The sequence below is a fragment of the Thalassophryne amazonica genome, chromosome 17 (genome assembly GCF_902500255.1).
Source record: "Thalassophryne amazonica chromosome 17, fThaAma1.1, whole genome shotgun sequence".
Lineage (NCBI taxonomy): Eukaryota > Metazoa > Chordata > Actinopteri > Batrachoidiformes > Batrachoididae > Thalassophryne > Thalassophryne amazonica.
This window is the reverse complement of record NC_047119.1, coordinates 61,297,360-61,323,185: the sequence shown is the minus strand read 5'-3', so window position 1 is coordinate 61,323,185 and position 25,826 is coordinate 61,297,360. Positions and strand designations below refer to the sequence as shown.

Genomic DNA, 25,826 nt, shown 5'->3' with positions numbered 1-25,826 from the left:
CTAGTGTCCAACTTTTTGAAAAATCTAACCAAAATCCATTAACCCTCATTCCAGTAATACCCAAATATTGCTAATTTATTACTGACCGCATATAAAAAATGTTGTGAAACTGACTTACTGGGCCCACCCACAGGCCAAATTGCCATATTTTCAAGACTATGTAGGTTTATTTGTTTTTTACTAGTACTCTGAAGTGACTTATATGTGAAAACATACTGTATTGTTATCTATGGCCACAACATAGCATCATCTACGTGTTTAGCAAGCTGCTCCTGTATACCTAATGAGAGACCTTGATTCAGACTCCGTAGCAGTAGGTGGCAGTAGCACACCATTAAGTTGAATGTTAACTACCATAAAACAAGAAGGTCTGAAAGAGAGTGATGTTCTGTGTCTTAGAGATCCAGCAAATTTAAGAAATCATGCTCTCAAACTGAAAGATGACACTCTGTAATAAAAAGAGGCAATATAACTTTCATGCTAATCGAAACAACATTTCTTTGAAATGTGTAAGACAAGCACAACAGTGGCAGTTCAGCAACTCAAATTTAAGATAAGGTTACTATCTTTTTTTTAAAGAAATGTTTAACAAAAGAGTTGTCAAACATTTAATGACTTTGCACATTTACCTCACCTACATTTGTCTGTTCAGCTGCAACAAGAAATAGTTTCCTCAAGTTTTTTTGCCTCACAAATTAACACAAATTAGCTCTTTAGCTTGGTTTCGCTAACAGTATTTGCATTATTATAGTAAATAATGCACTGCATGTTTATCTCATCTACAACTGTCTGGTGAGTGTTGACAAAAAGCAGCTTACTCACATTTTATGTCTCATATAAAACATTCACTCATTAGCTTCTGCTTACTAAAGTGGTGTTTGCATATAAATAAATAATATTAGTATTAAATTCGTTTTGCTTCTTTTTGCATGAAGTGGTAGCACCATGACTCATATTTGGACAGATGTGACTAATATTCCAGTGCTACATTATGGTCTGGAAAATACTGAAGGTTTTAAGGGGTTAAAAATATTTTTGCCATGAAAATTAAGTGAAATGTAGTTATTTATTGTTACTATGTGCTCATAATTACTGAAACATACACAGTTACTTTTCCGATTGAAGTTAAATAAACAGCACCTGGGACATGACGAAATTCCATACACTCGCTTTTACTGATGTCATCTGTACTGTTGTGATTTTATTCAGTATTATAGTATGTTATTTGTTCTCCACACCTCTCATTTATAACCACCTGTCCTTTACACCTACTACTGAGATAGGCTCAAGCCCCCCTTGACCCTTAATTAAAGTAAACGGGTATAGAAAATGGATGGATGGATGGATGGATGTCCTGCACACTTGCCACCAGTTATATCATTACTCTTTGTCAGGTAAACCTGAATCACGTGTTACAACACTTTACCCCTCACAGCTTTTCTTTCATATCTGTGAGTGTATCTGATCTGAATCTTTTTACAGCAAACTGAAAAAAAAAATTCTAATCACCCTCCTTAAAAAGTAAATACATGCACCAAACAATGTCAAAATGTAATCAGCAAATCTATTCCCCTTCAAGTATCCATGAATTAAGTGTCAAGTCTGCATCATGTATTATCCTGAGTTATCCTGTCCATAAGAACAATTTGTTTATTCTCACTCATATGCAAATACATGCACAAAGCATCCTTAAGCATGTAATTAATCGGCAAATGTACTCGGGTACCTACAGTGTAGGTATCAAGTGTCTAGTATGTATTATAAACAAATTATTCTAGCCACAAGAAAAATAATTTCATCCTTATTAATATGCAAATACATGCCGAAAATATCCTGAAGGTATAATCAGAAACTACTCCCCAGGTGTACATATGGTGTAAGGATCCAGTGGATTACAAAGTATGTATTATTAATTAGTTGTCCTGTTCACCTGAAGTGGAAGCAAACACACTTGCCAATTGCACCAGTACACTCTCCAAATATATGCAAAAACAAAACACCAACAAGAACAAAAACAACTCTAAAATGTAATCAGCTCATTTACTCCCCAGTGGACACCTGTGGTGTAAGTTTCAAGTGTACAACATGTATTAACAATGAGTTATCCTGTTCACTAGATGACTTACTTTATCCTCATTAATTTGCAAATATACGCACCAAAACAACTCTAAAATTAAATCAGCTCATCCACTCCTCAGGGGGTACCCATGGTGTAAGTATCAAGTGTCTACCATGCATTGTTAATAAGTGATTGTTCATAAGAATGTCCATAAACAGACAGACACACCAAAACACAGGCGCAAATCTGAACACAGGCTCACCTGTGACATAGATGGTTCTGGAGTGCTCCAGGTTGGGATACAGGATGTCCAAGTCTTCTGCTAGACTCAGTGAAATCAGAGCGCAGATCAGCAGGGGAGTCATGGTCACTCACCAAAGCCTGGGATGATCTCACTGCAAAGAGAAAGACAAAAGACAGTCATCACAGTGATATATGAATCGTGTCCAGTTCGGGACACTGTCCAGTGTCCCTCACTGCAGTGCTGCTCCTCTGAGAACAGTTGAATGCATCTGTGTCCCTGAACGCGTCTACAAACAAGCACAAAACGCACAAATGCACAAAGTTTTTGCATGATACGAAAATAGAAAAAGTCACCACTTAGATTTGCATCGCTTGTGGTGCACAGAGAGGACAAACGTCCCAACAAAAGCTGCACACGCACTCCTGCTGTGGGACGCATGCATACGATGACACAGTCCTTTGTAACTTTGTGCATCAAGATTTAAAAAAGCAGCATACTCTACCATGTCCCGACAACGCCGCCCGTCCGGACAATGTCAGGTAACTCTGTCCCACAGCGCGGTGTCTCCTGAGGTCAGCGCCTAAATAAGAAACCTCTGCAGCTCAGGATCCGTCACCGCCACAAGGATGCGCGCCTGAGCATCCGATTAGGTTAGTTTGCAAGTCTGGAGTGCGTGTGTGGTGGGATCGATCCCCCACCTTATGTTGAACTGCTGATGTGCTGCTCGTCTTTACCAGGTGGAGCTCCTGCAGTCAGCAGAACGGCTCTGCAGCACACACACACACACACACATATACACACACACCGTACGGCCCCTCCCTGCCTGGAAATACTCATTACGCATACCAGGATGGGGGGATGCAGCGATAACAAGGTGGAGAGAGTGTATGTGTGTCACACTGCTTCCTGCAGGACAGAAGCATAGCAGGTGATGTGTGAAATGAGAATAGATGAGGAGCAGAGGAAGACGGAGAGATAGAGGAGAGCCAGAAAAACGCAGAGAGGACTTGGCAGAGAAAACGACTCTGCAGCAGAAATAATGAGGCAGGTGGCTCTGTTTTCTGGCCTGTCGGCACCATGAGCAGTTGTTAACTATGGAGCAGTCGGTTCTGTAGCTCCTCACACATCACGGGGTGACCTTTAGTCAGGAAGGCCAAGCAGAAACACAGCCGTCTGTCTGTGACGGGGAACAGGTGTGGAATATGTACTATTTTTTTCTCCAGAGATAGAATTTTGAGACCTTTCAGTTCTGCTAACATTTACTTTTACTTCAGTGGATTTCCCCAAATCAGATTATTACTTTTACCGCAATACGTTTCCCCGAGAGAAGGCTGTCATGAAATTCAGGGAGGAGGTGAGACAGACCCTGGAGGTGAAAAGATCTGGAGAACTACTGCAGAAGAGGTGAGGGAGGCAGCTAGGAAGGTCCTGGATGTGACACCTGGAGAGAGGAAGGACAATGACAATGACAATGAGACTTAGTGGGAGAATGAGAAAATAAAGAAGTTGGTGAAAAAGGGGGAAATCAGAGTTGAAAAGACGAGAGTACAAGGAGGTATGGCAAAGGTGTAGAGCTAGGATTTAAATGCTAAGGAAAAGGAGAACATCAAGCTGCATGTGAAGTCGATTGCTAAGGAAGGAGAAAAGCACTTGTACTGACTGGACAGAATGTGAAGCAGGTGAGGGTGATAAGGGATGCAGATGGATATGTGCTGACACCTGAGGAGAGTGTGTTGAGAAGGTGGAGTGAGTACTTTGAGGAGTTGATGAATGAAGAAAATTAGAGAAAGGAAGACAGATGTTGTGGAGAGAATAAATCAGGAAGTGCAAGGGATGAGTAAGGGTTAAGTGAGGGCACCTATGAAGAGTGCAAAGGCAGTTGCTCCAAATGACATACCAGTGTAGGTCTGGATATGTTTAGGAGAGATGGGAGTGGAGTTTTAAACCAGATTGTTTAATAAACTATTAGAATGGAACAAGAAGGAAAAAATCCCATTGTCCACAGATGCCACTCCCACGCATTGCCCTCCACACCTCGGACAGAGAGAAAAAGAGCAAAATCAGTCAGCTGGAAAAACCACACCTATACTAGGGGAGCTACAACCACTACCTTTGCACCCCCAGGACTAAACCAAACCAACTTTTTTAGGCTCCTTAGATGACCCCAAAACACAATTAGGATGTTCCCAAAAATAAAAACTGGCCTCAAGCCAGTTATCCAAGATGGCCACCAAAATAGTTTTTTTTTCACTTAAAGTAGACCTGCATTGAAATAAATGCAGTCAGATCTTTGGACCAAACAAATGACTTATACTGACACATAAGATCCTTCTGAATGTAGTAAAGTAAATCTGCAAGCCCAGATCTGTCATTCAACGGAGAAATCTTCATTTAAAAATGACAAATTTACAGCTAAAACTTAGCCCTCCGCAAAACTGTCATCACATCCAGGACGCTGCCGAGACGTCAGCGAAAAGACCCTATCCCAGCATGCATTGCGCGCGCCAACTGTAATTTGTGGATTTACGTCAGTTTGCATCTGTACCTTTTTCTTGTCTTATACGGAAGGATCTACTTTTTTAAAAACTTCATATTGTCTTGCGGCACGTTTGGTGAGTACACATTTCTTTTATTTGTGCTTGAAAATTATTTTGGGGGACTTTTTCATACGCCCGTTTGATTGAGTGGTGTCGCATTGAAAATCTACTATCTTTCGCCTCCGGTGTTACCGTCATGGGGTACGGAGGCGGGACCCGCAAAGAATTCAAGTCATTGAAAAGATATAAACCTCTCTCAGCGGCCATGGAGCGCTGCGGCTCCGATTACCGAGACGTGCGGCGCTGCGGAAAGTCTGTCCTTGCAGCAACAGCTGTCACCGGCCGCTCCGCATCAAAACAGCGAGCGTAGTCTCTGGACTTTTGCCAAGTTGGCTGCACCTCCATTCAGTAGACAGGGACGTGGTGCCGGCTGCACAGCAGACACGGGGGCGATGTGAGTGGCCTGCTTCGGCGTTTACCGAGCCTGCAGACTCAGTAAGCACAGCGGAGGCAGAGAGCGGGCGTTGGGGAAGAACGTCGCCCGCTGTTGATGTCGCCACTGATCTGAGCATGCAGAGCTGTATCTCACATTCATTGCAGCTTACTTTTGGATGTTGAAACCAGGACGTGTATAACAGTAACATTACTAACAGATAAAATCAATTTCAATGCGGGATCGGACTGAAGGCGGGAGCGCTCCGTCTTCTGCCGGACGTCACTGCAATGACCCGGATGTACAAACAGTTTTCGCTGAGGGCCAAATTTTAGCTGCAAATTTGTCATTTTTAAATTAAGATTTCTCCACTGAATTACAAATTTGGGCTTGCAGATTTACTTTACTGCATTCATAAGGGTCTTATAAATACATATCAGCTATTTCTTTCTGAGATCTGACCACATTTATTTCAATGCAGGTCTACTTTAAACAACATATAAACAACTTCCTCCTATGTATTTTAATGATAAGGGTCTATTGGCGGCCATTTTGGACCCCATTTTGTATCTTAAAAATGTAAGTTGTTTATATGTTGTTTAAAGGTGTTTTAGTGAAAAACCCCATTTTGGCAGCCATCTTGGACGCCATCTTGGATAACTGGCTTTAGGCTAGTTTTTATTTTTGTAACATCCTGCTTGTGTTTTGGGGTCATCTAAGGAACCTAAAAAAGTTGGTTTGGTTTAGTCCTGGGGGGGGGGGGGGGGGGGGGGGGGGGGTGCGCAAAGGTAGTGGTCATAGCTCCCCTATTACTAAGGTATGAATTATACCTTAGGTGTTTTTTAAAAATTGACAAGAAAGGAGAGAAAATACAAAGGTGAACGCTGGCCACTAGCCCCAAGCTTCACTAACAGACCCAGAATTTAGATAAAGCTGAGGCCAAGACCTGTTTCATTACTAATAAAATTAATTTAAAAGGGTAGGAAGGATAGTTCTATACTATGCCAGTATGCTAGCCATATGAGAGGGAGAATAAATGTGTCTTAAGTCTGGACTTGAATGTCTCTACAGAATCTGACTGTTTTATCTCCATAGGGAGATCATTCCACAAAACCAGTGCACAATAAGAGAAAGAGAAAGCTCTGTGGCCCGCAGACTTTTTATTCACCCTAAGGACCCTGAGAATGCAGAGCCCAGGCCGGTACGTGGGGTTTAATTAGCTCAAGATAAACAGATAGATAGATAAATACTTTATTGATGCCCCAAAGGAGAAATTCAACTGTCCAGCAGCAACACATCCATGCATAGACACATACGACACATAAAAACACATAAAACATACATACATAGTTAAATAAAAAAATTAGTAGCGAGCGAGTAGTAAGCAAATAAAGCACACTGAGCTGTTAGAAAGTCTTATAGCAGAGGGGACAAAAGACCTCTTACATCGTTCCGTTCTGCAGTGCAGGGAAAGGAGCCTGTTGCTGTGGTTGCTCCTCTGATCACACTGTTAAAGTATGTAAAGGATGCCCGGTGTTACACAGGATGCCCTGCAATCGAGTCCTTATCCTCCTCTCCAGCACAGCTCCCACAGAGTCTGCCCTCCTCCCCATCACTGACCCACACTTCCTTATCAGCTTATCCAACCGATTACTGTCTCTCAGGGTCATACCCACCCCCCCAACAGACAACCCCAAAAAATACAGCACTGGCTATGACAGATTGATAAAAAAAAATGTACAACATTTCACTGCTGACATTAAACAATCTCAGCCTCCTCAGGAAGTAGAGCCTACTCTGTCCTTTCTTATACAAGGTGCTCGCATGTACCGACCAGTCCAGTTTGTTGTCCATATGGACTCCCAAAAATTTGTAGGACTGTACAACCTCAATCACCTCACCATCAATGGTGATTGGTGCACGGAAGGACCTTCTGCTGAAGTCAGTAATCATCTCCTTGGTCTTGGTGGTGTTTATGATCAGACCATTGCTCCTGCTCCAGTCTGTAAATGAGGAAAAGACTCCTCTGTACTACCTACTTAGTTTACCACAGTCAACTAAGTAGGGAGGTGCTAGTTTGTGAGTACTTTTATAGGTTAGTAACAGAACCTTAAAATCTGATCTCACAGGGACAGGAAGCCAGTGAAGAAACGCCAAAATGGGTATAATGTGGTCAAACTTTCTGCTTCATGTCAAAAGTCTGGTAGCAGCATTTTGAACCAATTGGAGACCCCTAATGCTAGACTGCAGTAAACCAGAAAATAGAACATTGCAGTAGTCCAATCTAGAAGAAACAAACGCATGAATCAGGGTCTCAGCATCAGCCATAGACAGGATGGCAGGAATCTTTGCGATATTTCACAGGTGGAAGAAAGCAGTCCTCATAATATTTCTAATGTGGAGGTCAAAGGACAATGTAGGATCAAAAATTACCCCAAGGTTCCTCACTTTGTCTGTGTGGTGTTTGACACACGAGCCTAGGCTGAGCGTTAACTGGTCAAATTGATGCTGATGTCTCACTGGACCAAGAACCATCATTTCAGTCTTATCAGAGTTTAAAAGGTGGAAATTGCTCTGACATCCAGCTTTTCACTGATGCAAGGCAATCTTCTAAAGATTTCATGTGGATGAGATTACCAGCAGTTATCGGCATGTACAGTGGGGAAAATAAGTATTTGACCCCCTGTCAGTTTTGCAGGTTTTACCACCGACAAAGAATGGAGAGGTCTGTAATTTTTATTGTAGGTACACTTCAACTGTGACAGAGAGAATCTAAAAAAAATCCAGAAAATCACATTGTATGATTTTTAAATAATTAATTAGCTTTTTATTGCATGAAGTAAGTATTTGATCCCCTAGAAAAATAGAGCTTAACAATTGTACAGAAACATTTGCCTGCCATTACAGAGGTCAGACGTTTCCTGTAGTTCTTGACCAAGTTTTCACACACTGCAGCAGGGATTTTGGTCCACTCCTCCATACAGATCTTCTCTAGATCTTTCAGGTTTGGAGTTTCAGCTCCCTCCAAAGATTTTCTATTGAGTTCAGGTCTGGAGACTGGCCAGGCCACTCCAGGACCTTGAAATGCTTCTTACGGAGCCCCTCCTTAGTTGCCCTGGCTGTGTGTTTGGGGTCATTGTCTTGCTGGAAGACCTAGCCATGACCCATCTTCAATGCTCTTATTGAGGGAAGGAGGTTGTTTGCCAAAATCTCGCAATACATGACCCCATCCATCCTCCCTTCAATACGGTGCAGTCATCCTGTCCCCTTTGCAGAAGAGCACCCCTAGAGTATGATGTTTCCACCCCCCATGTTTCATGGTTGGGATGGTTTTCTTGGGGTTGTTCTCATCCTCTAAACATGGTAAGTGGAGTTGATTCCAAAAAGCTCTATTCTGGTCTCATCTGACCACATGACCTTCTCTCATGCCTCCTCTGGATCATCCAGATGGTCACTGGCGAACTTCAAACGGGCCTGGACATGTGCTGGCTTGAGCAGGGGGACCTTGCTGCCCTGCAGGATTTTAAACCATGATAGCATCATGTGTTACTAATGTAATGTTTGTGACTGTGGTCACAGCTCTCTTCAGGTCACTGACCAGGTCCTCCTGTGTAGTTCTGAGCTTTTTCAGAATCATCCTTACCCCACAAAGTGAGATCTTGCATGGAATCCCAGACCGAGGGAGATTGACAGTCATCTTGTGTTTTTATTCTTCTCTACAAGAGTCAAGACAGACGTCAGACTACCAGAACAAGAATTTTAGCTGAGGAAGCTTCTGTGATTTGAAGCAAAATGTCCTCACGTCAAGCAACCCAGTCCAGTCAAAGATTCAAGCTTCTCTACTCATCTTGTGTTTCTTCCATTTTCTAATAAATTTTGAACTTTGCGCTGGTAACAATCTGGATGGTCTTTTTCCTCTTTTGTCCAGAGGACACAACGTCCATGATTTCCAGAAACAATTTGAAATGTGACTCATCAGACCACAGCACACTTTTCCACTCTGCGTCTGTCCATTTCAAATAAGCTCACGCCCAGATGTTGTCTTCTACCAAGCTGCTTGCCTGTTGTCCTGTAGTCCATCCCAGCCTTGTGCAGGTCTACAGTTTTGTCCCTGGTGTCCTTAGACAGCTCTTTGGTCTTGGCTATGGTGGGGACAGGTTGGAGTGTGATTGATTGAATGTGTGGACAGGTGTCTTTTATACAGGTAACAAGTTCAAACAGGTGCAATTAATACAGTTAAAGAGTGCAGAATAAGAGGGCTTCTTAAAGAAAAATTAACAGGTCTGTGAGAGCCAGAATTCTTGCTGGTTGGTAGGGGATCATATACTTATTTCTTGCAGTAAAATGCTAATTAATTATTTAAAAATCATAAAATGTGATTTTCTGGATTTTGTTTTTAGATTCTGTCTCTCACAGTTGAAGTGTACCTACAATAAAAATTATCGACCTCTCCATTCTTTGTAGGTGGGAAAACCTGCAAAACTGACAGGGGATCAAATACTTATTTTCCCCACTGTATAACTGAGTATCATCAGCATAGCAATGAAAGGTAATCCCAAAACACTGCAATATGTGCTCAAGTGGTGCTATATAAAGGGAGAAAAGCAGGGGGCCAAAGCCGGATCCCTGTGGAACCCCAAATTTCATGTCACTAAGGTTAGAGGTAGTGTTACTGTACAAAACACAGTGAGTACGACTGGTCAGGTATGATGTCAGCCATTCAAGGGCACTCCCAGTAATCCCAAAGTGATTCTCCAGCCTATCGAGTAGAATATGATGATCCACCAAACGCAGCACTGAGATTTAACAGTACCAGAACCGTAGCGGTGTCTGAATCCATTGCAAGCATAAGATCATTCACCACTTTAGTGAGAGCCGTCTCTGTGGAATGATAGTTTCTAAAAGCAGACTGCAGTGAGTCAAAATGATTATTCTCAGTAAGATAGTCTATGAACTGCTTGAAACCACATTTTCCAGAATTTTAGAGCAAAATGACACAATCCCAATTCCAATGAAGTTGGGATGTTGTGTAAAATATAAATAAAGACAGAATACAATTATTTGCAAATCCTCTTCAACCTATATTCAACTGAATACATCACAAAGACAAGATATTTAATGTTCAAACATAAACTTTATTTGCTCATTTTGAAATGGATGCCTGCAACACGTTTCAAAAAAGCTGGGACAGTGGTATGTTTACCACTGTGTTACATGACGTTTCCTTCTGACAACACTCAATAAGAGTTTGGGGTCTCCGTTGTTGTATTTTGTGCTTCATAATGCGCCACACATTTTCAATGGGCAACAGGTCTGGACTGCAGGCAGACCAGTCTAGTACCTGCACTCTTTTACTATGAAGCCACGCTGTTGTAACACGTGCAGAATGTGGCTTGGCATTGTCTTGCTGAAATAAGCAGGGATGTCCCAGAAAAAGACGTTGCTTGGATGGCAGTATGTGTTGCTCCAAAACCTGGATGTACCTTTCAACATTGATGGTGCCATCACAGATGTGTAAGTTGCCCATGTCATGGACACGAACACACCCCCATACCATCACAGATGGCTTGAAATGTAAACTCATCAGACCATAGCACACTTTTCCACTTTGCATTAGTCATTTTCAAATGAGCTCAGGCCCAGAGAAGGCAGTGGCGTTTCTAGATGCTGTTGATATATGGCTTTCACTTTGCATGGTAGAGTTTTAACTTGCACTTGTAGATGTAGTGACGAACTGTGTTAACTGACAATGGTTTTCTGAAGTGTTCCTGAGCCCACATTGTGAGATCCTTTACCCAATGATGTCTGTTTTTAATGCAGTGTCACCTGAGGGATCGAAGGTCATGGGCATTCAGTGTTGGTTTTCAGCCTTGCTGTTTACATGTAGAAAGTTCTTCTGATTATATTATGGACTGTAGATGACAGAATCCCTAAATTCCTTGCAATTGAATGTTGAGAAACATTGTTCTTAAACTGTTGGACTATTTTTTTCATGCAGTTGTTCACAAAGTGGTGATCCTCGCCCCATCTTTGCTTGTGAACGGCTGAGCCTTTTGGAGATGCTCCTTTTATACCCAATCATGACACTCACCTGTTTCTAATTAGGTGTTCTTTGAGCATTTATCAACTCTCCCAGTCTTTTGTTGCCCTGTCTTTTTTGAAATGTGTTGCAGGCATCCATTTCAAAATGAGCAAATATTTGCACAAAAACAACAAACTTTATCAGTCTGAACATTAAATATCTTGTCTTTGTGGTGTTCAATTGAATATAGGTTGAAGAGGATGTGCGAATCGTGTTCTGTTTTTATTTCCATTTTACACAACGTCCCAACTTCATTGCAATTGGGGTTGTAATTCCACTGCATCAACTGTGTTGGAATACCAGAGGGGTCATTGTTTTCACAAAAGTGCAAACAACATGGCAATCAATATTAATTTACAAATGACTCTCAGTCTACAGTAGTGTTCAGAATAATAGCAGTGCTATGTGACTAAAAAGATTAATCCAGGTTTTGAGTATGTTTCTTATTGTTACATGGTAAACAAGGTACCAGTAGATTCTCACAAATCCAACAAGACCAAGCATTCATGATATGCACACTCTTAAGGCTATGAAATTGGGCTATTAGTAAAAAAAAAAAAAAAAAAGTAGAAAAGGGGGTGTTCACAATAATAGTAGTGTGGCATTCAGTCAGTGAGTTTGTCAGTTTTGTGGAACAAACAGGTGTGAATCAGGTGTCCCCTATTTAAGGATGAAGCCAGCACCTGTTGAACATGTTTTTCTCTTTTCATATAATTTTCAAACACGTACTGACACACTTTATGGATCACGGTAAGCTTTTCTGATTGTTAGCATTTTTAAATGGTCTTTTTGGGCTCGTTATGTCCTAATATTATATTCTCATGCCACATTTCTTGGCTTCTTGAAAGTTGTTTGATGACTGAAGCATTTATCACCATGAGCTTAAAGTTTGCATCATAGCTTCTCAGTCTCAGGTGCTGGTTTACTTGTCCAACTCTTAATCATGAAGCACTGTTAGCTTGCTAGCGGGGAAGTTGCTTCAGTCTTGGGAGGCACACTTATTTCATGGGTAACACTTGTCTACAGCCAAAATGCTTCCAAAATAAATATAGTCAAACTGAAAATGTTTGAAACTGCTTATTGGCTGTAGTTTTTTAAGACATGCAACTATTATGCAACTATCACACACACACACACACACACGAAACACTTTTGCTGATTTTTAAAGTCTTACAAAAAGAGACCAGGTGAAACATTAAAGGATTACTAAGCGAGCGCGAGGTCTGTACAGGAAATACCAGACTGAGGTGTTGACAGTACGGACCGAGGTCTGATATTCCCGTACAGACTGAGCAAGAGAGGTTAATAATCCAAATATGAAGCTGCTGACGGTGTTGGTCTCATTGTCAGACCTGTTCGCTTTCTTCACCTTCACCTGTTCGGAGCTGTGTTTTCTTCTTGTTGGTCTTCGTTTCATTTGGCATGTCCACTTTGAGCTCGTTTGCTGTTAATTCCTCCATTTTCTTTGTTCACTTTTTACTTTGTTTTATTTTACACCGTGAAAATTATAAACAAAGTCGCAATTCTGATACGCGATCCGGACCAACTGTCATGGTAACGGTCTGATAGGGGAAAATATCAGAAAGGAAATCAGCCAATCAGAGCACGCATACCATCACAGCCATATAATAATATTATATAAAGAATCAGAGAAACATGAAAAGACCTATGTTCATGATTCATCAACATCAACACGATATAATTATGTAGACGTAAAATGTAAAAGCTTAAATATCTTGGAAACAGTCGCATTCTTTCTTCTTCTTTCACCTGCTCCCATTAGGGGTCACCACTGCAGATCAATCGTTTCCATCTCACCCTGTCCTCTGTATCTTCCTCTGTCACACCAAGCACCTGCATGTCCTCCCTCACCACATCTATAAACCTCCTCTTTGGCCTCTCGCTACTCCTCCTGCCTGGTGTCTCCATCCTCAGCATCCTTCTCCCTATATACCCTGAGTCTCTCCTCTGCACATGTCCAAACCATCTCACCTCTCTCACTTTGTCTCCAAACCGTCCTACCTTAGCTGTCCATCTGATATGTTCATGCCTAATCGTGTCCATTCTTGTCACTCCCAAATAGAATCGCAACATGTTCGGCTCTGCCACCTCCAGCTCTGCCTCCTGTCTTTTAGTTAGTGCCGCCGTCTCTAAGCTGTACAACATAACTGGTCTCACTACTGTCTTGTAGACTGTCCCCTTCACTCTGGCTAATATTCTTCGGTCACAAATTACTCCTGCCACTCTCTTCTTCACCTCTCTACCACACTCTCCATTACTTTTTTGACAGGTGACCCCAAGTATTTAAACTCATCTACTTTCACCACTTCTACTCCTTGTAACTACACTATTCCACTGGGCTCCGTCACTCACACACACATGTACTCATTCTTGCATCTTTTCACATTTCCAGGCAAGACTAAACCTGCTCTCTACTTTCACCACAGATCACAATGTCATCGGCAAACATCATAGTCCATGGAGACTACTGTGACTCCCTGTGAAGCGTTTACCCCTCTAGCCCTAACCCCTCACCAAGTGCTGATTAGTTAAGGGATTGTACTACCTAGTCCTATAAGCTCAACTGAAAAGCTGGAGAAATCCAGTGACTGCTGTGAAAGGGCAGCTGACAACAAGGGAAAGACCCTGTGACGACTTGGAAAGACAGCTGACAGGAAGGAAAGACTCCACGGGGCTGTCATGGACTAGCTATCCATGATGGCAGGCTCCATCACTTGTTAAGTGCACAAAGGCCACCCCTCATTGCTACGAAAAGTCCAAAGAGGAAAACACCCCCTGAGTCTGCAAGAGTGGGGGCGGAAGAAGACTCATCAGCTGGCATCTCGGTACCTGACCCTGGAATGAAGAAGACGACGAATCAAAGAATCAGCACACAAGTACCATCAGCTGAAGGACTACAACTCCAAGTATGTAGCTGTGGCTGGTCCAAGGTAACATCCATCAGAGGCCTAAGAATACATCAAGGGCGGATGAAGTGCTTGAAAAATGTGAGGCCGGGACCTCGCATTGACCAGTATCTTTTGAGAGACAGGTCAAGTCAGGTGAGTGAAGCTCAGCGGCAGGACTCAACCCATAGTCCAATGAGCATCAGTACCCCAGAGGCTGAATGTGCCTCAAGCACAACATCAGAGAACCTGGAACCAAGCCACATGCAATCAGCATTGGAGAAGAACATTCAAGGCCACAGACCCCAGGTTAAGTGGCCGAAGTCCAACAGCAAGAAAGAGTGGGAAACAATTGATGCAGACCTAATCAAGATCCTTGACGGAACCTGCAGAATGGTGGAGAAGAAACTGGAGAAAATGGTCGATCTGATCTACTTCTATGGAGCCGAAAGGTTTGGAACAAAAGTGACGGGAAAGAAGGATAGGACATCAATAACCCCTCCTATGTCCAGAAGGCAAAAAGAGATCCAGCTCCTAGTGAGAGAAAGAAGGGAGCTGAGGAAGCGCTGGAAGAAAGCGTCACCAGAAGAGAGAGTGGGCATCGACTTCCTACAAGTAGACCTGAAGGGGCGCCTGGGAAGATTGTGGAGAGCTGAAAATCTCAGAACTCAACGCAGAAGGAAGGAAAAGGTGCGAACAGCTTTCTACAGTGACCCCTTCAGATTTGTGAAAGGTCTTTTCACAAAGGAGAAGAGTCGGTCACTAATGGTGCCCAAGCGGGAGTTAGAAGACCACCTGAAAACAACTCACACAGACAGCCAAAGGTTTGAACAGCGGAAGATACCACCAGATATGCCACCCATTCCTCAACCGAAATCCCAACTTGACGATAGTCCCCCTAGGTGGGGTGAGGTTGTGGAAGCAGTGAAGAAGGCAAGAGCAGCTTCAGCTCCAGGACCAAACGGAGTTCCATACCGGCTGTATAAAAACTCCCAAAACATTTTGCGGTTGCTATGGAAACAAATGAAGGTGATGTGGACCATCCCAAAAGCATGGTGAAGAGCAGGAGGAGTGCTAATTCCCAAGGAGAAGGATGCCTCAAACATCGGTCAGTTCCGGCAGATTAACCTGCTAAATGTGGAAGGGAAAGTCTTCTTTAGCATTGTTGCTAAAAGATTGACAATGTACCTGAAGGAAAACAACATGATAGACACATCTGTGCAGAAAGCCGGAATACCTGGGTTTTCAGGATGCTTAGAACACACAAGCATGATATGGCACCAGATCCAATCAGCCAGGAGGGAAGGAAGAGATCTGCACGTCCTGTTCCTAGACCTTGCCAACGCCTTTGGATCTGTCCCCCATTCTCTCATCTGGACAGCCTTTGACTTTTTCCACATCCCAAATACCATCACAAACCTGGTGAGGAACTACTTCCAAGATCTTCAATTCTGTATTCAAACAACAGAATATATAACATCGTGGCAATCCTTGGAAGTGGGAATAATGGCTAGTTGTACCATCTCCCCTCTAGCCTTCACCATGGCAATGGAGGTGATCATTCGAGCCTCCAAGTGGGTTGTGGGAGGAGAACGTCTGCAATCTGGACATCGTCTACCTCCCATTCGTGCATACATGGATGATTTGACCACTCTGACCTCGACCGTGGCATGTACAAAACACTTGCTGGGAAAACTTCAGGTCAACATTGAATGGGCACGGATGAAGTTTAAACCCAGTAAATCTAGAAGCATATCCATCATCAAAGGAAAACTTGTGGACCAGAGGTTTCACATCAAGGAGACACCCATTCCGCTGGTATCAGAACTGCCTGTGAAGAGCCTGGGACACTGGTATAATGCCAGCCTCAAAGACTCTGACCAGGCTGACCAACTGAGGAAAGAAACCATCAAAGGCCTGACCAGCATAGATAAAACCTTGCTTCCTGGGAAATTAAAATTGTGGTGCCTACAGTTTGGTCTGCTGCCGCGCCTGATGTGGCCCCTGACGGTATATGAGATCCCCATGACCAAAGTTGAGAAGCTTGAGAGGACAGTCAGTTCATACATCAAGAAGTGGCTTGGCCTCCCACGGTAACATCAACTTATTTGGACATGGTACCCTGGATTTGTCCGTCTCTAGCCTCACAGAGGAGTTCAAATGCACCAAAGTGAGGCTAAACATGACCCTGACCGACTCCCATGATGACCGGATTCAATTGGCCGCTCCCAGACTGGCAGCTGGGAGGAAATGGATCCCGTCATAGAGCAAGCGAAATCTGCTCTCAGGCATGGAGACATTGTAGGCCAGGTGCAGCATGGAAGAGGTGGGGCTGGGCTTGGGAAGGTGCAGTTGGTGAAGCATATGAGCGGAAACGACTGAAGTACTCCGACTTAACAGCAGACGCCGAACAACGCGGGTGGCGTGCCCAGGTGCTTCCTGTCGAGGTTGGCTGTAGAGGGTTTGTTGCCACATCTACAACCAAGCTGCTTAAGGTAATGGGAGTGAGAGGACAAGCCTTCCAACAAGCTGTCAAGTCACTATCAGGAGCAGCTGAACGGAGCAGCAACTGGATCTGGATGAAAAGAAAGGACTGCAACTGGGCTGCAAGATGACCACCGAGGGGTAAAAGCAGAGGGGGGCAAATCTGGGACACCAGATGTTGCCGTTGAGCCCTCTGGAGGTGTCATGGGCCTTTCAACCAAACACCAAAGAAGGAGGGTGCCCACCTGAAGACCCCTGTGAAGCGTTTACCCCTCTAGCCCTAACCCCTCACCAAGTACTGATTAGTTAAGGGATTGTACTACCTAGTCCTATAAGCTCAACTGTCTAATCTCATCCGTCAACCTGCCCATCACCACTGTGAACAAGAAAGGACTCAGAGCTGATCCTTGGTGTAATCCCACCTCCACCTTGAATGAATGTGTCATTCCTACTGCACATCTCACCAATGTCACACTATTCTTATTCATGTCCTGCACCACCCTCACATACTTCTCTGTCATTCCAGACTTTCTCATACAATGCAACAACTCTTCTCTTGGCACCCTGTCATAAGATTTCTCTAAATCCACAAACAAACAATGTAACTCCCTCTGGTCTTCTCAATACTTCTCCATCAGTTCTCTCACTACAAACATTGCATCTGTAGTGCTCTTTCCTGATAGGAAACCATATTGCTGCTCACAGATCTTCACCTGTTTTCTACATTTTTTATTCTTTCTCATAACTTCATGGTGTGGCTGATTAACTTTATGCCTCTGTAGTTACAGCAGCTCTGCACATCATCCTTGTTCTTAAAAATAGGAACCAGCACACTTCGACTCCACTCCTCAGGCATCCTCTTACTTTCCAAGATTTCATTAAATAATCTGGTTAGAAACTCCACTGCCATCTCTCCTAGACATTTCATGTCTCTACTGGAATGTCATCTGGACTGACTGACTTTCCATTCTTCATCCTCTTCATAGCTGCCCTCACTTCATCCTTACTAATCTCTTGCACTTCCTGATTTACTCTCTCCACATCATCCAGCCTTTTCTCTCTCTCTCATTTTCTTCATTCATCTGCTCTTCAAAATATTCGCTTCACCTTCTCATCACACTCTCCTCAGCTGTCATCACATTACCATCTGCATCTTCTTTTCTTTTCTGCAAGTTCTTTTCTCCTTCTTTCCTATTCAACTTCTTGTACAGCTCACAATATGCCTTTTCCTTCGCTTTTGCCACTTCTCTTTTCACACACCACATCTCCTTGTACTCCTGTCTACAGGGCCGGCCCAAGCCTTTATGGGGCCTTAAGCAGAATTTCATTTGGTTGGCCCCCTCTACCATCACCTCAGCACCAGATGCCTCATTATTCCATAGGCTACACTGTTATGTGTGTAACGTACCCACAATCATTAGCGTTATTTGTAATTATCTTACATCATACAGGTGTCATTCTTGTTTTTAACCTTAAAAGGGGTAGCAAACTCATAAATATGTTTTAATTAACTTCTACATACAGAGTGATGTATAAGTATGGCTCATTAATTTAACTATTTGAAAGTAACATCAGCAGGCAGGAGACTGCATTTATAGTAAACACGTTAAATAGTTCATTTCTTTCAGATGTGCAATGGTGTGCAAAATGTTCTATATCCAAATACAAAGAATCAAATGACATTCACATTATCTTACAGAAAAATAAAGTTGAAATCAAAATTAAATACTTAAATAATAAATACAATACTTAAATAATCTCCAAAATGAACATAGAAATCCACAACATAACAGCAATGTTTGTGCATAGCTATGCACAAACATTGCACTGGGGGCTATTGCTTTAACTTTGGCCTGCAAACCATTGAGATTTGAGGAGCTGATCTGCCCTGCTGTTTAATTCAAAGTTTTTCTTCGTAAGGAAGACTATCAAATGGCTTCGCCAAAATACGGTCCACAACATTCAAATTGTCTGCCATTATGTGCAGCTTGCTAGCTGGGACTGGCGCGAGGCTAGTGTGAAGTGTGTCCGCCTGTGAGTGATTTGTGACGGTGGAGGAGCTCAGCAGCACCCGCTGCTCGGTAGGGACAGAAACTGCGATAGAAGTCAGAAAGAGTGCTAGAAGTCAGTCTCCAAACACAAGCAGTTACAAAAAACAAAACAAACAAAAAAAAAAACCCACTAGAAACAGAAGCTCAGTTTGTCGCTAGTCATTTTTAACAAAGAAAATGCCGCTAAGAGGATTAGGAAAGTCTCCGGTTCAACTCAGAACAGAATGAAAATGCTCCCACGGATGTTTACACCAAAAGATCGCTGATTCGCTCATTTCTCTGTCAATCAAAAAGGGATTCAGCCTCAGACAGATCATCCAATCATCATGCAGAAGCTGAGAGTCCGGGCCAGCCGAGGCCAGCCCACTGCCCCATAGACCCCCAGACACGCTGAGCGTCTGATGGGCGGGACAAAGCCCAGCATTTATCCAATGACTCGTCTCGTTTTGCTGCACTCTTTGCTTCGCTATTGAAGTCTGTGGACGATCAGCGTCATCACTGTTTAAAGCACTGTGAAGTTGCGGGTTTGAGTGAGAGGAAAGCCGCGTCGTTACCAGTGATAAGAAGCTGATTCTGAACAAAAGTTGAGCACGTTGTAGCGCATATTTAGTCACTTATTTTTTGACATTTTAGGGGAAGCTGAGCTTCCCTTGTAGTCTTAGAGCAATCGCCTCTGACTTTAAGACACCTAAAGCACTTTACACTAAACGAACGGAGCATTTCACAAATAATGACAACAAAAATTGTAATATTGGACATGCAAACCTACCTTTGTCTTGTTTTTTCTCATCTTCCAGCTTCTTCTTTTTTCTTTTCTCCACTCCAGAGGGATAATTTCTTTTCTGAGACATGACTTACACTCACTTCATTCCTCACGATTAGTCATCGACCACCTGACCCAAGCGGTGCATCTAAATTTGCCCAACGGTGGCAGCAGCCAACAGGAGGCATCAATTAACCTAGTATTGGTATTTTGTCAAAATGAATTTATTTTTTCCGGGTGTAATACAATTTCGTTTAAATTATTCAATATTATTTTAATTTCATGAATATATTTACTTTTTTATCACGTCTCGGTGCTCTCGGGGCCCCCTGGTGGCATGGAGGCCCTAAGCGACCGTGTAGTTGGCGTATGCTTTCCTGGACATCGTCGTTCTTCTACCACCAAGTCTCCTTGTCTTCCTTCTACCCTTCCTAGCTGTCTTCCTCACAACATCTGCAGTACTTTTCCACTTGTCCAAAACTGTTTCTCCTCCATCCAGTGCCTCTCTCACCTGCTCACTGAATTTCACACAACAGTCTTCCTCCTTCAGCAGGTAGAGTCCGAGCTCCTTGAGCTCTTCTTCACCTCTAAAGTCATCCTACAAATCACTATCCTATGCTGTCTAGCTACACTCTCTCCTGCTACCACATTACATTCTCCAATTTCTTTTAACCCTCTGGGGTCTGAGGGCATTTGTTGGACAGTTCACTCGCCTGGCATAAATGTTTTATTGTTGCTGTTAACAGCTCTCCATGCATCCCAAAATCAAGTTTTATGTCTCTTTTTTTCAGGACAACCTCTGATTTCAGAATATATATGTGTTTGTTGTGTTTTATAAGTGTAATAAAGGTTTACAATAAAAAATAGACAAGGAAAAAATAAAGCGAAAAATACTTTTCCACACACATTTATTCAACATACACAGCAAACTATAATAAACAACTGTTTTGACACTTTATAAAGGTAATTTGAGGTCTTGTGTGAAAGACTGTATAACAATAAGGTTCAAACAATACACACAAATGCACATTTTGAACAATATATACAAACTGGACTATGCGTTTTGTTGTCCATTGATAGGGTAAACAGTGCTTTATGCAGAGAAAGCAAGTGTTATCCAGTAACATTCACATGCAAACTAGTGGAGCAATCTGATAGTTACACACTCTTTGTTTGAGCTCTCCATCTGCTCCTGCTTTCACTGATCGCTGTGCATAATGGCGCAGGGCACACTGAGTATGTACTAACAGTATGTACTCATTGGAGCACCCAGGGGGCTATTCAAATGGGCCAACTAGTATTTATAATTTAGTAAAGGTTGGTCTTAGCTGTTGTATACAACGGCGTCGGCCCCAGAGGGTTTTAAAGCATGTATTCTGTTGGGAAAGTGTCAGTACACGGACCCACAACAGGGGGCGCAAATGAACGGACAATGGAGAAAGTCAAATAACAAGGCTTTACTGTTGTGAACGTGCACAACGAATACAACCAATCACGAAATGGACAACAGTCAATTCACAAAAGTGTCGTGTGGGCAGGCTCGAAGATAGGAGACGCCTCTCCAAGGTAAGACCCGAACCACACGGCTTCCTCCGCCACAGGACCCCGGAAATACTGGAGCCGCCAAGTCCCGAACTCCCAGGTGGCCACTGCCTCCGCGTGTCGGACCTGGTACTGCTGGCGAGGAACAAAGAACAGTTAGATGGGGGCGCGTTTGCACCCAAGACTCCGAACAGCAGGGAAGTTACCTCCACCTCTCGTTGGAACAGTAATCCACAAGCTATGCACTAATCCAAAAGGATACACTCCGTCAGCTTTGATACGTTACCTCATAGGTAGAAACGATATCTCGGCAATGAGGTGGAGATGCCGTCCTGCTGATATACCCCACTGATGATTGCTGTCAGCTGTCTCAGGTGATGGGTGACAGCTGTCACCTTGGCTGCTCCTGTGAGGCGGCGGCGCCCTCTGGTGCCTGGAGCCCGCACTCCAGGCAGGGCGCCCACTGGTGGTGGTGGGCCAGCAGTACCTCCTCTTCAGCGGCCCACACAACAGGACCCCCCCCCTCAACGGGCGCCCCCTGGTGCCCGACCGGGTTTGTCCGGGTGGCGACGGTAAAAGTCGGCCAGGAGGGCCGGATCCAGGATGAAGCTCCTCTTCACCCAGGAGCGTTCTTCGGGACCGTACCCCTCCCAGTCCACCAGATATTGAAAGCCCCGGCCCATCCGTCGGACGTCCAACAGCCGGCGCACTGTCCAAGCCGGCTCGCCATCGATGATCCGGGCAGGAGGTGGTGCCGGACCGGGTGCACAGAGGGGCGAGGTGTGATGGGGCTTGATCTTGGACACATGAAATACCGGATGGATCCGCAGTGAGGCTGGAAGCCGAAGCCTCACTGCGGCAGGATTGATGACCTTGAGAATCTTAAACGGACCTATGTATCTATCTTGCAGTTTTGGGGAGGCCGCTTGCAGTGGAATGTCCTTGGTGGACAACCACACTTCCTGCCCGGGGCGATACGTAGGGGCCGGGGTCCGCCGCCGGTCTGCATGGGTCTTCGCCCTCATCCGGGCCTTCAACAAAGCAGAACGGGCGGCACGCCACACCCGACGGCACTTCCGCAGGTGGGCCTGGACCGAGGGCACACCGACCTCTCCCTCAACCACCGGGAATAGTGGGGGCTGATACCCCAAACACACCTCAAAGGGGGAGAGGCCGGTGGCTGATGACACTTGACTGTTGTGGGCGTACTCGATCCAGGCCAGATGAGTACTCCAGGCCGCCGGGTGCGCGGCTGTCACACAACGTAGTGTTTGCTCCATTTCCTGATTAGCCCGCTCTGCTTGCCCGTTGGTCTGGGGGTGATACCCGGATGAGAGACTGACCGTGGCCCCCAGTTCCCGGCAGAAGCTCCTCCAGACGTGCGAGGAGAACTGGGGACCGCGATGGGAGACGATGTCGGATGGTATTCCATGCAGGCGGACGATGTGGTGGACCAGGAGGTCCGCTGTCTCCTGGGCCGTTGGGAGCTTCGGGAGGGCCACGAAGTGGGCCGCCTTGGAGAATCGGTCCACTATCGTGAGGATGACGGTGTTTCCCTGGGACGGCGGGAGGCCCGTGACAAAATCCAGGCCGATGTGGGACCAGGGGCGATGAGGCACGGGCAGCGGCTGTAGCAGTCCCGGAGCCTTGCGATGGTCGGCCTTGCCCCTGGCGCAGGTGGTACAGGCCTGGATATAGTCCCGGACGTCGGCCTCCAGGGACGCCCACCAGAAGCGCTGCCGGACAACTGCCACGGTTCTTCGCACCCCTGGATGACAGGAGAGCTTAGAGCCGTGACAGAAGTCCAGGACTGCAGCCCGTGCTTCTGGTGGGACGTAAAGTCTGTTCTTTGGTCCAGTCCCGGGGTCCGGGCTTCATGCCAGGGCCTCCCGGACGGTTCTCTCTACGTCCCAGGTGAGGGTGGCCACGATAGTGGACTCCGGGATGATGGGTTCCGGTGGATCCGACAACTCCGTTTTGACCTCGTCTTCGTGTACCCGGGACAAGGCATCCGATTTCTGGTTCTTGGTCCCGGGCCAGTAGGTGATGCGGAAGTCAAAACGGCCGAAGAACAGTGACCAGCGGGCTTGCCTGGGATTCAGCCGCTTGGCGGTCCTGATATATTCCAGGTTCCGGTGGTCAGTGAAAACCGTGAATGGCATGGACGTCCCCTCCAACAGGTGTCTCCACTCTTCAAGAGCCTCTTTCACCGCAAGGAGCTCTCGGTTGCCGACGTCATAGTTCCGTTCAGCCGGGGTCAACCTGCGGGAAAAATAGGCACACGGGTGAAGGACCTTATCGGTCTTCCCACTCTGGGACAGCACAGCTCCTATCCCTGAGTCCAAGGCGTTCACTTCAACCACTAACTGGCGACTAGGATCGGGCTGCACCAGAACAGGTGCAGACGAGAAGCGCCGTTTCAACTCCTTGAATGCGGCATCGCACCGATCCGACCAGGTGAAGGGGACTTTTGGTGAGGTCAGGGCTGTCAGGGGGCTAACTACCTGACTGTAGCCCTTAATGAACCTCCTGTAGAAATTAGCAAAGCCTAGGAACTGTTGCAACTTCCTACGGCTTGTGGGTTGGGGCCAGTCTCTCACCGCCGCAACCTTGGCCGGATCAGGAGCGACGGAGTTGGAGGAGATGATGAACCCCAGGAAGGACAAAGAGGTGCGGTGGAACTCACACTTCTCACCCTTCACAAACAGCCGGTTCTCCAATAACCGCTGCAGGACCTGACGTACATGCCGGACATGAGTCTCAGGATCCGGAGAAAAGATGAGTATATCGTCTAGATAGACGAAGACGAACCGGTGCAGGAAATCCCGCAAGACATCATTAACTAATGCTTGGAACGTCGCGGGGGCGTTTGTGAGGCCGAACGGCATGACCAGGTACTCAAAGTGACCTAAGGGGGTGTTAAATGCCGTTTTCCACTCGTCTCCCTTCCGGATCCGAACCAGATGATACGCATTTCTAAGATCGAGCTTGGTGAAGATTTGGGCTCCATGCAGGGGTGTGAACACCGAATCCAACAGGGGCAACGGGTATCGGTTGCGAACCGTGATCTCGTTCAGCCCCCTATAATCAATGCATGGACGAAGTCCGCCGTCTTTTTTGCCCACAAAAAAGAAACCTGCGCCCATCAGGGAGGTGGAATTCCGGATCAACCCGGCAGCTAATGAGTCCCGGATGTAGGTCTCCATTGGTTCGCGCTCAGGCCGGGAGAGGTTGTACAGCCTACTGGACGGAAACTCGCTGCCCGGAACCAAATCAATGGCACAATCATACGGACGGTGGGGGGGAAGTGTGAGCGCCAGATCCTTGCTGAACACATCGACAAGGTCGTGGTACTCCACCGGCACCGTCCCCAGATTGGGCGGGACTCTGACCTCCTCCTTAGCTTGGGAGCCGGGAGGAAACGAGGAACCTAGACACACCCGATGGCAGGTCTCGCTCCACTGAACCACTACCCCGGACGGCCAATCAATCCGGGGATTGTGCTTCAACATCCAGGGAAATCCTAAAACCACACGGGAGGTGGCCTGAGTCACAAAAAACTCGATCACCTCCCGGTGATTTCCTGACACCACCAGAGTTACAGGTGGTGTCTTATGCGTGATCGGAGGGAGTAGGGAGCCATCTAGTGCCCGAACCTGCACAGGCGAGGTAAGCGCCACCAGAGGGAGCCCTATCTCCCTGGCCCATCTGCTGTCCAGCAGATTCCCCTCAGAGCCCGTGTCCACCAGTGCTGGGGCCTTCAGGGTTGAGTCCTCATAAAGGATCGTAACTGGGAGTCGTGTGGCAATGTGGGTGTGTCCCACGTGAATGTCTCGGCCCACCCCTAGCCCAGTTTCTAGGGGCGGGCGTTGGAGTTTAACCGCTCGGGGCAGTCTCTCATATGGTGCTCTATTGCACCACAAACAAAACAAGCTCCATGGGCCCGTCTCCTCTGTGCATCTGGTGCCCTAAATTTTGCCCTACTCGTGTCCATAGCTTCGTCAGCAGGGGGAGCTGTGACCCCACGGAGCGCAGGGGCCGTGGAGCGTGGGGAAGGCGGAGCGCGGTCGGAACCGGAAGGGAGAGGGACGGCGCGTGCCCGGCCACGCCCTTCGTCTCGTTCCCGCCGACGTTCTTCTAACCGGTTGTCTAACCGTATGACAAGATCGATGAGCCCGTCTAAATCCCGCGGTTCGTCCTTAGCCACCAGGTGCTCCTTAAGAACCAAAGACAGTCCGTTTACAAAGGCGGCGCGGAGGGCAGTGCTATTCCAGCCGGACCTCGCAGCCACAATGCGGAAGTCGACTGCATAGGCAGCTGCGCTCCGACGCCCCTGTCTCATTGACAGTAGCACGGTTGAAGCGGTTTCGCCTCTATTAGGGTGATCGAACACGGTTCTGAGCTCCCTCACAAACCCATCATATGTCAGAAGGAGCCGTGACTTCTGCTCCCAGAGCGCTGTAGCCCAAGCGCGTGCCTCACCGCGAAGCAGGTTTATCACATAAGCTACTTTACTAGCATCAGTCGCGTACATGACGGGGCGCTGTGCGAAGACGAGCGAGCACTGCATGAGAAAATCCGCGCACGTCTCCACACAGCCTCCGTACGGCTCTGGGGGGCTTATGTATGCTTCCGGGGAAGGTGGGAGAGGCCGTTGAACAACCAGTGGAACGTCTATGTTACGCACAGGGTCTACGGGAGGGAGAGCCGCAGCGGCGAGAGCCT

The 25,826-nt window shown here is 45.8% G+C and overlaps 1 protein-coding gene across 1 annotated transcript in view; it reads right to left on the bottom strand.

Moving 5' to 3' along the window:
- Window positions 1-25,826, bottom strand: part of hapln1b (hyaluronan and proteoglycan link protein 1b) — a 144,342-nt gene that overhangs the window by 82,029 nt on the left and 36,487 nt on the right. Inside the window, exon 2 of the mRNA XM_034192372.1 lies at window positions 2,322-2,454. Within this exon, the coding sequence (XP_034048263.1) occupies window positions 2,322-2,424 (103 nt within the window). The 5' untranslated portion in view covers window positions 2,425-2,454. The remainder of the gene's footprint in view (window positions 1-2,321; window positions 2,455-25,826) is intronic.